The 13,898-nt window shown below is 46.3% G+C and overlaps 1 protein-coding gene across 1 annotated transcript in view; it reads left to right on the top strand.

The window, feature by feature from the left end:
* Positions 1-4,450: 4,450 nt before the first annotated feature.
* Positions 4,451-13,898, top strand: part of TXNDC5 (thioredoxin domain containing 5) — a 30,739-nt gene continuing 21,291 nt past the window's right edge. Inside the window, exons 1-3 of the mRNA XM_077269836.1 lie at positions 4,451-4,873; positions 8,479-8,628; positions 9,017-9,125. Of these exons, the coding sequence (XP_077125951.1) occupies positions 4,692-4,873; positions 8,479-8,628; positions 9,017-9,125 (441 nt within the window). The 5' untranslated portion in view covers positions 4,451-4,691. The remainder of the gene's footprint in view (positions 4,874-8,478; positions 8,629-9,016; positions 9,126-13,898) is intronic.

Genomic DNA, 13,898 nt, shown 5'->3' with positions numbered 1-13,898 from the left:
AGCACCTGGGGGTTTAAAGTGCTCACCACACATCTAGATAAGTTCCTTAAGGGGTCTAGTTTCCAAAATGGTGTCATTTGTGGGGGGTCTCCACTGTTTAGGCACATCAGCGGCTCTCCAAACGTGACATGGCGTCCGATCTCAATTCCAGCCAATTCTACATTGAAAAAGTAAAACGACACTCCTTCTCTTCCAAGCTCTGCGGTGCGCCCAAACAGTGGTTTAACCCCACATATGGGGTATCGACGTACTCAGGAGAAATTGCACAACAACTTTTGTGGTCTAATTTCTCCTGTTACCCTTGTAAAAATAAAAATTTGGGGGCAAAAAGATCATTTTTGTAGAAAAAATGTGATTTTTTTATTTTCACGGCGCTACGTTATAAACTTCTGTGAAGCACTTGGGGGTTCAAAGTGCTCACCACACATCTAGATAAGTTCCTTAAGGGGTCTAGTTTCCAAAATGGTATCACTTGTGGGGGGTTTCCACTGTTTAGGCACATCAGGGGCTCTCCAAACGCGACATGGCATCCGATCTCAATTCCAGCCAATTCTGCATTGAAAAAGTCAAACGGTGCTCCTTCACTTCCAAGCTCTGCGGTGCGCCCAAACAGTGGTTTACCTCCACATATGGGGTATCGACGTACTCAGGAGAAATTGCACAACAACTTTTGTGGTCTAATTTCTCCTGTTACCCTTGTGAAAATAAGAATTTGTGGGCGAAAAAATTATTTTTGTGAAAACAAATGCGATTTTTTATTTTCACGGCTCTACGTTATAAACTTCTGTGAAGCACTTGGGGGTTCAAAGTGCTCACCACACATCTAGATAAGTTCCTTAAGGGGTCTAGTTTCCAAAATGGTGTCACTTGTGGGGGGTTTCCACTGTTTAGGCACATTAGGGGCTCTCCAAACGCAACATGGCGTCCAATCTCAATTCCAGCCAATTCTGCATTGAAACAGTCAAACGGTGCTCCTTCACTTCCAAGCTCTGCGGTGCGCCCAAACAGTGGTTTACCTCCACATATGGGGTATCGGCGTACTCAGGAAAAATTGCACAACAAAATTTGTGGTTAAATTTCTGTTTTTACACTTGTGAAAATTAAAAAAAATGGTTCTGAAGTAAAATGTTTGCAAAAAAAAGTTAAATGTTCATTTTTTTCTTCCACATTGTTTCGGTTCCTGTGAAGTACGTAAAGGGTTAATAAACTTCTTGAATGTGGTTTTGAGCAGCTTGAGGGGTGCAGTTTTTAGAATGGTGTCAAACTTGGTTATTTTCTATCATATAGACCCCTCAAAATGACTTCAAAGGTGATGTGGTCCCTAAAAAAAACATGGTGTTGTAAAAATGAGAAATTGCTGGTCAACTTTTAACCCTTATAACTCCCAAACAAAAAAAAAAATTGTTTCCAAAATTGTGCTGATGTAAAGTAGACATGTGGGAAATGTTATTTATGAACTATTTTTTGTGACATATCTCTCTGATTTAAGGGCATAAAAATACAAAGTTTGAAAATTGCAAAATTTTAAAAATTTTCGCCATATTTCCATTTTTTTCATAAATAATCGCAATTAATATCGAAGGAATGTTACCACTAACTTGAAGTACAATATGTCACGAAAAAACAATCTCAGAATCAGCGGGATCCGATAAAGCGTTCCAGAGTTATAACCTCTTAAAGTGACACTGGTCAGAATTGTAAAAATTGGCTCGGTCATTAAGTACCAAATTGGCTCTGTCACTAAGGGGTTAAAAAAAATAAAAATAAACACTCAAAATGCATGTTCCAAATTATTATGCACAGCAGAGTTTTCAACCTTTTTTTTTATTTTGAACAAAAAAAGGTCAATTTTGAAGTTATAAGCATTATCAGCTTATTACAAAATGAAATCAAACAGTTTTCAAGTGAAAACTTTATTCTAGGTGATGTTACGTTTGCACATAGGACCTCTTGTTCGAAAGAAGCTTCTGAACTCTCTCGTCCATTGAATTTGTCAGTTTTTGGATGGTTTCTGCTTCAATTGTTTTGCATGTGGACAGAATACCCTCCCAGAGCTGTTGCTTAGATGTGAACTGCCTCCCGCCATCATAGACACTCCTTTTGATGATGCTCCAGAGGTTCTCAATGGGGTTGAGGTTGAGGGGAAGATGGTGGTCACACCATAAGTTTGTCCTCTTTTATGCCCATAGCAGCCAGAGATGCAGATGTGTTTTTTGCAGCATGGGACAGTGCATTATCATGCATGAAAATGATCTTGCTGCGGAAAGCACGGTCCTTCCTCTTGAACCATGGCAGGAAGTGTTGTTTTAGAAACTCCACATAGATTATGGAGTTCATCTTTACCCCTTCAGGGATCATAAAAGGGCCGACAATCTCTCTCCCCATGATTCCAGCCCAAAACATTACTCCACCTCCTCCTTGTTGGCGCCTTAGCCGTGTTTTTATGGGGTGTCCATCAACCAGCCATCCTCCACTCCATCCATCTGGACCATCGAGCGTTGCACGGCACTCATCCGTGAACAAAACAGTTTGGAAGTCAGCCTTCATGTATCATTTGGCCCACAGGAGCCGTTTCTGCTTGTGTGCAGTGGATAGAGGTGGTCGACAGGATGGCTTACGCACAGCTGCAAACCTCTGAAGGACCCTGCATCTTGTTGTTCTGGGGACGTTGGAGGCACCAGCAGCTTCAAAAACTTGTCTGCTGCTATGACCAGGCATTTTTGCAGCTGCTCTTTTAACCTTACGCAATTGCCTGTTGGAAAGAGTCCTCAATTTTTCCTTATCAGCACGCACACGTGTGTGCTGGGAATCAGCTACATACTTCTTGATTGTGCGATGATCACGATGAAGTGTCTTGGCAATGTTGATTGAGTCCTGCCTTGACCTAAATACTCCACAATTTGTTGCTTCTCAGCAGTTGACACATCCTTTTTCTTTCCCATTTTGGCAAAAAAATGTAGGCTGCTTAAGGGCTGTCCCACACGTCCAGATAATTCCGGTACCGGACAAATCGGTACCGGAGTTATCCGTGTCCGTGTGCCTGGGAACTCACGGAGGCCATACCTGCGGCACACGTGTGCCGCCCGTATGGCGAGTGGGTACCACACGGAGCGTGTGGTACCCACTCTGCATGGTGCTGAAGCTGCGATTCATATCATCCCTGCAGCAACGTTTGCTGCAGGGAAAATATGAAGAATAGTGTTTAAAATAAAGATCCATGTGTCCGCCGCCCCCCCACCCCCTGTGCGCCCCCCCCGCTGGTCAGAAAATACTCACCCGGATCCCCCGTCGGCAGTCGCTCCTTCCTGGTCTGGCCGCGGCTTACTGTATGCGGTCACGTGGGGCCGCTCATTTACACTCATGAATAGGCGGCTCCGCCCCTATTGGAGGTGGAGCCACATATTCATGAGTGTAATCGGCCGCATACAGTAGGAGGCGCGGCCAGACCAGGAAGGAGCGACAGCCGACGGGGGACCCGGATAAGTATTTTCTGACCAGCGGGGGGGGCGCACAGGGGGTGGGGGGGCGGCGGACACATGGATCTTTATTTTAAACACTATCATTCATATTTTCTCTGTAGCAAACGCTGCTACAGGGAACATATGAATGGCGGCTTCAGCACCATGTGGGGGGGGACAGCGCTTACTGTAGCGCTGTCTCCGGCACGCCACACGGACCCCAGACGGAGAATGTCCGTGTGAGGTGCGTGTTTTACACGGACCCATTGACTCTATTGGGTCCGTGTAATCCGTGCGCTCCCACGAAAACTGACATGTCTCCGTGTTTGGCACACGGAGACACGGTCCGCACACGGTCCGCACAAAATCAATGACATCTGAACAGATGCATTGATTTTTATGGGTCTACGTGTGTCAGTGTCTCCGGTACGGGAGGAAACTGTCACCTCACGTACCGGAGCCACTGACGTGTGAAACCGGCCTAATAATGTGGAACAGCCTTCTTAAGTAGTCTTGTCTTTATTTGGACACACCTGCCAAACTAATGTGCACAGGTATCTGCAATTGCTTTCAGTGATATAAAGAGCCCGGACACACATCACCATCAATGAGTTTAAATGACAAACAAAAAAATTCTAACCTTATCACTCCTAAACTCTATGTGCATAATAATTTGGAACACAGTGTATTATATTTTTTCTCTGATTGCTCCACTCCTGGTTTTGGCTTACAAATACTGAGGTAAAATACTGACCAAATACTGAACATGTGACCGTGACCCTAAGCCAATGTCTTCGCTCTTCGATGTGTGGTGTTTGTGTACTCGTCCACACTGAAGGGGTCAGGTATCAAATTAAACTGGTCTGACTATATGATGGATGTATTGTGAACTGAATTTACCACACAGACGCCATGACTACCAGCAGAAACCTCCATAGACGGAGGACAGTTGGAGGAGCTGTAGAAATGACAGGACAATGGGTGGAGAAAGAGAACTTCCCGTGTGAGACTACAGCCGCATTGCCTCACACTTCATGAGGTGAAGACATTGGGGAAATCTGCTGTCACACAAGAGAGAAGTGAGGGCCGGGCTGTGGTAATACCTGGCCGCCACCCGCCAGTCATCTTCCTCCTCCTCCCCTGATAATAAGCCCTCCTTCTCGGCCTCCGTCCTCTCCTCCTCCTCCCCTTGTACAGGACCAGGCCGCACGCTGCTGTCTCCTTCCCGGAAAGATGATACGAAGCCGGTTCGTGGTGCTGCTCTGGGCGCTGCTGGTCAGCGTGTCCGGGGAGATGGGGGAGCAGGAGCTGGAGGAGGACGACGAGGACCCGCACAGCAAGCACCTCTACTCCGCCGAGATGTTCAGCCATGCTGTCAGCCAGGCGCCGCACTTCATCATGTTCTTCGCTCCCTGGTAATACCGTGTATGCTGTGATGGCCGCAGCCTGGCCGGGGCCCCTTTCCTCAGGACCCCCTGTATGGCACCGTGCAGCCTGGCCTCCTGCCTGTTCACTTTCTGCTAATCTTCTGTTGGCATTTCTTATCTGTCAGTACACAGTGATTGTGGCTCCTGTCACCGCTCCAAGCCATGGCCGCACTTTTAACCCTTTCTATCTATTGTGCTTATAAGTGACAAGCACATAGTCTCTGTTCTGTGGCCGGACGTTGGACTTGTAGTTCGGCTGCGGCCTTCACGCAGGGCAGTGTATCGCCGTCACAGTGGGTGTGTGGAGCTGCTGACGTGGCTGTGGCCTCCTGGCATTCGGTTACGTGTTCTTCTCGGGGTTGTGCTTGTCCCTGGGATGGGGTTGGTGTAGGAGGCCTCGTCCTAGGTGCAGTCACTTCTCTGTGAACCGGAGCCTTCATTACCTTGTTTATTTATATTTTTTCTGTACATGAAACACGAGCTGCTGTTTCCTTCCATGTAGGTGTAGTAATCCTGGTGTTCTTATTACCGGCAGCCCAGTCCTGTTCTATAGGTCCGAGTAATACGCTGCATTATCCTGTTTGCTCGGCTATAAATCCGAGTGATCCTAATGATCGTTACTAGTGCACGCTGATTGTCCCAGACATCCAGAGAATTTCCTGATCTAAACCCTGGGCACATGCCAGCCACTATAGTGCTGGAAGGTGGCATACGGCACCCATAGCCCCCCATGTTTTTGCAGGACGCCTCCATGCAATGACACGGTCCGCTCCGCTCTTCATATAGCTGAAAAAATTTATACTGATGTTGCCTTTGCCAACTAGACTGGCTTCTCTGTCAAGTTAGATGGCTAGTGAATACTTTTGCAGCTGTCCTACAACAAGAAAACACTGCGTCAATTTAGCCTTAGTCAGTGTGGTGAGAAAATAATCCTAAGGGCGCCGACAGACAGCCATATTTCTCGTGCGAGAATCTCATCGCAATTCTCGGACTGGTGGTCTTCTCTTCTTGACCTGAGCGTGACAGCTGTATAGAAATACATCACACTCAGGTCAGGAGAGCAGGCGGCCAGTCCGTGCAGTGTGGTGCGATCCCCTCACAAGTTATACAGCCCTCTGTCTGCACCCTAACAGATGACAGTGGCTCAGGTCAGGAGAGGCTAGAGCAGATGGCCAGTCCGTGCATTGTGGTGCGATCCTCTCACAAGTTAGGCTGGTTTCACATTTGCGTTGGGCAGAGCTGTGGAGGGCTGCGTACTTCTTCCGTGAAGCCCCGCCCACTGCCGCACCTCTTCCAGTCAGCTCTGCCTACGTCTGCATACCTATCTTTAACATTGGGTACGCAGGCCATGCGGATGCATCCACATGCGTTATTTTGACGCTGCGCCAACTGCCACAAAATGCAACATGTTGCGTTCGATGCAGTTCGGCGCAGCCTCAAAACAACGCATGCGGATGCATCCGCATGACCTGCGTACCCAATGTTGAAGATAGGTACGCAGGACGCATGCAGATGTAGGCGGAGCTGACTAGAAGAGGTGCAGCAGTGGGCGGGGCTTCACTGAAGAAATACGCAGCCCTTCACAGCTCTGCCCAATGCAAATGTGAAACCAGCCTAACTTGTGAGAGGATCGCACCGTACTGCACGGACTGGCCGTCTGCCCTCCTGACCTGACCCAATGTCATCTGTTAGGGTGCAGACAGAGGGCTGTATAACTTGTGAGAGGATCGCACCACACTGCACGGACTGGCCGTCTGCTCTCCTGACCTGACCCAATGTCATCTGTTAGGGTGCAGACAGAGGGCTGTATAACTCGTGAGAGGATCGACAGAAAAAAGACTGCCACATCCAAACTAGTGTGAATAGGTGCATACCAGGAGCAGCTACCTCCTTACACAATATACAAAAAAGGTTGCACTCTATCGTGCCAAAGCATGTCTAATATGAAATACATGAAATATGAATAGCAAAATGGCTTTTGAACATTAGGAAAATATTTAAGAGACGCTTAGCACAGAATTTGAATTAATCAAATAGTGTGAGCCCATCAACCATCGTCAAGGTGGTCTCATTAAACTGATGTGTCCCTGACCTCCCTGTCCAAATGTGAACACTTGCCGAAGGCTAATGTCTGTATGCCTGGGTGAATGTGGACACCTGTCAGTAAAGCCTACATATATGGGTTGGCCAGAACCAAGTGTGATTAGATGTAATTAAAAACCACATGATGACAGGAGGAGTACTCAGTCAGTAAGCTAACATAGAAATTACAGAAAAATGACTGGCACATCCAAACTAGTGTGAATAGGTGCATACCAGATGCAGTTACCTCCTTACACAATATACAAAAAAGGTTGCCATTTTGCTATTCATATTTCATATTAGACATGCTTTGGCACGATAAAGTGCAACCTTTTTTGTATATCGTGAGAGGATCACACCACATTGCTTCATACACAAATATGAAACCAGCCTTAAACAGCCATCTGTCTGCGCCCTAACAGATGACAGTGGCTCAGGTCAGGAGAGCAGATGGCCAGTCCGTGCAGTGCAATGCGGTCCTCACATGAGTTGTGCGTCCGTCTGTCTACACCCAAACAGATGATGGTGGCTCCATCATTTCTATCTCTGTTCTATACCCCAGTGTGAAAACTGTACTTCGCCATATCCCAATTACACGAGCTGGGTCTCATGCTAAGGACACGTTCAGTATTTGGTCAGTATTTTCCATCAGTATTAGTAAGCCAAAACCAGGAGTGGGTGATAAATACAGAAATGGTGAGGTGTTTCTGTTATACTTTTCCTCTGATTCTTCCTGATTTTGGCTTACTGATGTGAAGTACTGACCAAATACTCAGTGTGAACGTAGCCTTAGATTTATAATGGACTGGTTGACCGCGACTGTAATCCTAGCACTATCTATCTTGAGACACCTTTTAAAGGGGTTGTGCCATATATATTTTTAACCTATCCAAGGGATGCATGATATATGGACAATTGCTTGAAGTCTGGCTACTGAGACCACCTGTGATCCCGAGAACGTGGACCCAAAGTCTCTTTTGTAACTGAGGCCTTGGTACACACGCGCAACGACTGTTCCGTTAGTGGACGATAACGCCTCTAAGGTCTAGACAGTGTGATTGGAGCAGTGGTTGCACATGCCCACCAATTCTTTCTTCACACATAGGATTTTGGGACCCTGATTCTCAATATCGGTTTCCTGAGACTCCCACCATCTATCCCATGTGTTTATGGGGCAATCCCTTGTAAGGAAATAATTAAATGTATTGACTATGGAGATTTGCACTGATGCCCTGGTGCTCCCTGAAGTTAACTAGAGACAGTCATCCCCCTCTATCACAGTTTTCTACATTTGGGACCTTTATAAATTAACACTTAATGTAGACCTATTGCCAGGATTGTAACCATATATATCATTTTAAAGAGGCCTGTCCAACATTTTAATAACTGCAAATGTGCAAGAAAGAGCTTAGTATTTGCAGTGGTCGTATGAAACGTACAACCCCTGTCCAGAAATCTGAAACCTACAAATATACCTGCGTCTAATCATAAGATGTCATGTGTGATTTCAGGTGTGGTCACTGCCAGCGTCTCCAGTCAACCTGGAATGAACTGGGAGATAAGTACAACAATTTGGAAAAAACTCCAGTCTATGTTGCCAAGGTGGATTGTACTGTGGATAACAAAATCTGCTCAGATAACGGTGTTCGTGGCTATCCGACGTAAGTTTTTTTTTAAATTTTTCTCACAAATCTTTAGAAAGGCCAATTCACACATTGTAAAGATCTGGATTAGTTGCAACTCCTATAATTTTTACAGTTAAAACTGCACCCAAAACTTTAATGTGAGATCTGGTGATGTTGCTTCATTCACTGTGTGGGGTCTTTTTCATCCTTGCTCCTAAACCTTACAGGGGTTTCCTCACACTCCAAGAGTGTTGTAAGGGGTTTGTGAAACAATACCTACTGGCCCCATTGTGTCCTTCCCAGAAGCAAAGATTATTACACTTTGCTAGCTATTCTAGTTTCCTACCATCTACTTCCCTGTGTTTACTATGTAGTTAATTACCTTGCAGTGACTAGTAATGCTTCCTCTCATTGTTCTCCCCAGTCTAAAACTCTTTAAACCGGGCCAAGAAGCTGTGAAGTACCAGGGTGCAAGAGATTTCCAGACCCTGGAGAACTGGATGCTCCAGACTTTAAGTGAGGAGCAAGAAGAAGTGAGTACATCCTTCCTGATGAGTTTAAAGTTATCACATCTCTTATGTGGCACCTGTTAGGAAGCAGGGCTGGCTTTAGACAAAGTGGGGCCCTAGGCAAAAGTTGAAAGCGGAGCCAAAGATGCTCACATATTGCACCGTCACACAGAAACATTTGCCATGCATTTACATGAGTTGAGTTCAGGCCGTTAAAGGAGCATGATGGACAATATTGAAGTCGTTCGGTGCTTGTGTACTCTGGCTGAGGAAAAATGATGGGGACAGAATGAGCACTAATAGATCAATTTGTCCTCAAACCATATAATGTTATCAGCAGCACAGCTGCAGTTTACACTGGGTGATGTGTTGCTGAGAACAATGACTTTTGTTCTGGCATAAACAATAGGCAGCATTTTGCCCATTCGTTGGGCGATTGCTGATCGACACCTATGGCGTCCCTTCTGTTCTACCGGTATTTATAAATGTGGATGCTAAACTCACACACGTACACAAACTGCATAGTATACACATAGCACATACATACAGATACACATATACAGAGCACCTGCATACTGCATGCATGGACGGAGCACGTGCATACAGAGACATAGTATAATGCACTTCCCATAGTCCCCCGTATGGCATAACGCATTCCCCTTAGTCCCCCGTATGATATTATGGTCGCCACATTGTACTCTACTGATTTAAAACAATAAATACATACTTTCCTCTACCTGTTCCCCCTCTGCTCCCGTCTCCGCAGAGCACCTCCTCAGCAACTCCACTGCCCGTCACAGCATGGTGCAATGAAGTGACATCATGGCTCCTTCTGGCTGATGCGTCCGACACTGTGGAAGAATGATGAGGGAGGGAGCGGGCGGCTTCCCTCCTCCATCATTGCTTTCAACTGTATCGGCATCCTTGATGCCGATACAATTGAATGTGCTATAATGGCTGGGGGTTCTCGGCGCTGGTATCAGGCTCCCCCGAATCACAGGCCCCATATCAGCTGTGTGATCTGCTGCGTATAGCAGCACGCCACTGACTTGGGGCTTCTGGGGGAGTGGTGGCCCTGGGCATTTGCCCAGTTTTCTCCCCAAAACGTCGGCCCTGTTAGGAACTCCCTTACTATATATATTATTTTATTTTTTTTTGGTATGCAGAGCATCAACCACCTTATTTAAAGTAATACTAGAGTTTATACAAGACTGGTTAGGCAGGATTGAAGGACGTTGACAGGCCTTAACAAGAAAATCTTGAGCTTCTTGTGAGAACTTTTGTTGATTTTATTTTTTAAATAAAGTGTTCTCTGTGAAACTGGAAAGGCCAGTTGGCATGGGGCGGTGGCTAATAAATACTATAGGTAATGGCAAGGGATATTCAAAATGGCAGGTATGGGTTCTGGCATGCACTATTAATGATGTAGGGAGATAGCATTGGCTTAAAAGGCTTTGGTCTAAATTGAGGAAAGGTTAGGCCCAATTTCAGCTGGTGTATGGATTAATAGAGTGGTAGGAAAAGCTCAGGTGTTCAGATCATCATAAAAGGACTGCACATACAGAGGAAAAAAAAAAATACTGTATGTGGATGGACATAGCATGTCATGAGCAGGTGTCAGTTCCTGCACCATGATGTGCTATGTCCGTCATGCATCTAAATATTCATTGCGTGTAAACACGTGACCGTTCCGTGCCGACAGCTGTCACCGACAATTGAGAGGCACGGGAAGAGGTGCGGGGACCCCATGTCATCAATCCCCGTCCTCGGATTGACTGATTTCAGCCCTCTATCTAACTGACCGATCACAGCATGATTGCTCTGGAGATGCTGAAATATCAGAACCTCCAGCCCAATCGCAGCAGGAGCCTGGTACTGCTAGTACCCGAGCTTCTGCCGTAACAGTCGGGGACGGTGCCAGCGCCGCCACTGGCAGCTTAACCCCCTAAACTATTGAGAGTTATTGCAGCATTTAGAAGAGAGGGAGGGGCCCCCCATTCCCTTCATGGGATTGTTGCCATGGTGACCTAAGGTCATCATGACGACCCACGGGTCACCAAGCTACGGAAAGCCTCTTAGACTATGCTTAGAGCATTGCAATGCTTTATACTAGCGAACAAAGTGAAAAAGTGCAAATCCCATAGAGGAAGTAAGTTAAAAAATGAAGAAAAAAACACAAAACATTGTTTTAAAATATATTTAAAAAAAGCAAACTAAAAAGTACACATTTGGTATCGCCGCGTCTGTAACAAAAATTAGTGAACTAATTCCGTGAACACTGTAAAAAAAAAAAAAAAGTGACAAACTATAGTTTTTCGTCATACTGCTGGAAAAGTATGACAATGACCTCTGGCGTCATTGTCTGTTGGGTCTTGGTCCTTGGTCCTGAAAGGAGCTTCTACCTTTGCCACCCCTGGGGCAGCTCCTCCTGCCCGACTTCCCCTTACCCCTATAGTCCTGCCTGAGATGAGTGAGAAGGGTCGGCATCCTCTTTGATTTTTCTTCGGGGAAACCTTTCTTTTTATCAGATGCTTTTTCAAGCAACTCATCCAGGACTGGTCCGAACACGTGTAGGCCGGAAAAGGGTATCGAGCATAACTTATTTTTTGACTGGGTATCCCCTGTCCATGATTTTAGCCACAAAGCTCACCTTGCTGCATTTGATAACGCATTATTTCTTGCTGCACACCAGACTGACTCTGCTGAAGCGTCTGCCATGAAATCAGTCTCCGTTTTCAGCAATGGTAGCGATTTCAGGATTTCTTCTTTGGGAGTCTTGTTTTTAATATGACTCTCTAGGTCATCCACCCATAGACTCATTGACATGGATACCGAGGTGGCTTCTATGTTTATTTTCATAATGGCTGCAGACGATTCCCTGGCCTTCTTAAGGAGGTCCTCCGATCTTTTGTCCATCAGATCCTTAAGGCCAGATGAGTCTTCGAAGGGAATCGCTGTTTTCATAGAGACCCTTGCTACTGGTATGTCAATTTTTGGTACTGTCTCCCATACCTTGGTCTCTTCTGGATGAAAAGGGAGGCGGTACTTAAAATCCCTTGGGACCACTAGCTTTTTCCCCACGTCCTCCCACTCTTCCAGTATCATTGCTGTTATGATTATTTATTAACTGGAAAGACCCTGTTCCTAGGTGTTCTTAAACCCCCGAACATTTCATCCTGTACCGTCAGTGATTCAGTGGAATCCTGAATTTTCATGGTGCCCCTAATAGCTTGTAGGAGCACGTCCGAGTTTTCAGAGGGAAAACAAGAATATTTTCCGTTCTTCCGGAAGCACTACTGAGGAACCCTCCCCTTCTCCAGAGTCCAGATCAGAATAGTCAGACACTTCGCCTTCCTCTGAACTTGGGTCCATGTCCCATCTGAATCTCTTAGGATGGGGGAATTGGGACGGCATTAGAGCGGAAACTGTACTCTGTACCTCCTCCCTAGTCAATGTCTTTATACTGGTCAGTAGTGAGGTTTGCCCTTCCTTAAGTAATTTGGAAATGCATCCTTCATAGAGGTTATTGTAGCTCTCTGGGAATCTGGCATTGCATATGGCACATCTGTTAGGCTACTTTCACACTTGCGTTTTTTGCAATCCGTCGTTTTGGGGGAAAAAAATGTATCCTGCAAATGTGCTCGCAGGATGCGTTTTTTTTCCCATAGACTTGTATTAGCGACGGATCGTGACGGATGGCCACACGTCGCGTCTGTCGTGCAACGGATGCGTCGTGTTTTGGCGGACCGTCGGCACGAAAAAAAACGTTCAAGTGAACTTTTTTGTCCGTCGCGTCCGCCATTTTCTACCGCGCATGCGCGGCCGAAACTCCGCCCCCTCCTCCCCGGACTTCAGAATGGGCAGCGGATGCGTTGAAAAACTGCATCCGCTGCCGACGTCGTGCACAAATTTCACAACGTGTGTCGGTTCGTCGGCCCGACGCATAGTGACTGACCCGTACCGACGCAAGTGTGAAAGTAGCCTAAGTCTTTCTTTTGGACGCGGAGGTGGACAGTGTAGGCGTCTTTGTCCTAAAAAGACAATATATGAAGAAGGCCTCTGTAGCTATTTGGATCTAGTGCCAAGCCAACAGACCGTTACTCCACTTTACTCACATGGTCCAAGGATGGCTGTAAGGACTGGACGTCAAAACGGTTAGCACTCTCCATACTAAGTCAGGAGTGCTGCCATCTGTCCCCCGATTTTAACCTATTTCTGACCTCGGACGGGATAGTACATCCGAGGCCAGAACCCCTGCTTTGATGTGGGCTCCGGCGGTGAGCCCGCATCAAAGTCGGGACATGTCAGCTGTTTTGTACAGCTGACATGTGCCCGCAATAGCGGCGGGTGGAATTGCGATCCACCCGCCGCTATTAACTAGTTAAATGTCACTGTCAAACACTGACAGCGGCATTTAACTAGCGCTTCGGGCTGGAAGCGAGCGCATCGCTGACCCCCGTCACGTGATCGGGGGTCAGCGATGCGTCGGCATGACAACCAGAGGTCTATTGAAGACCTCTATGGTTGTTGATGCTGGATTGCTGTGAGCGCCACCCTGTGGTCGGCGCTCATAGCAATGCAGTAAATCTACATAGGAGCGATCTGAGTATCGCTCCTATGTAGCAGAGCCGATCAGGCTATGCCAGCTTCTAGCCTCCCATGGAGGCTATTGAAGCATAGCAAAAGTTTAAAAAAAAAAAAAAAAGTTTAAAAAAATATGAAAAGAATAAGAAATATGTAAAAGTTTAAATCACCCCCCTTTCGCCCCATTCAAAATAAAACAATAAAAAAAATTAA

This window comes from Ranitomeya variabilis, chromosome 6 (assembly GCF_051348905.1).
Source record: "Ranitomeya variabilis isolate aRanVar5 chromosome 6, aRanVar5.hap1, whole genome shotgun sequence".
Lineage (NCBI taxonomy): Eukaryota > Metazoa > Chordata > Amphibia > Anura > Dendrobatidae > Ranitomeya > Ranitomeya variabilis.
Note: the sequence above shows the minus strand (reverse complement) of the source record. Positions and strands in the feature narration are given on the sequence as shown.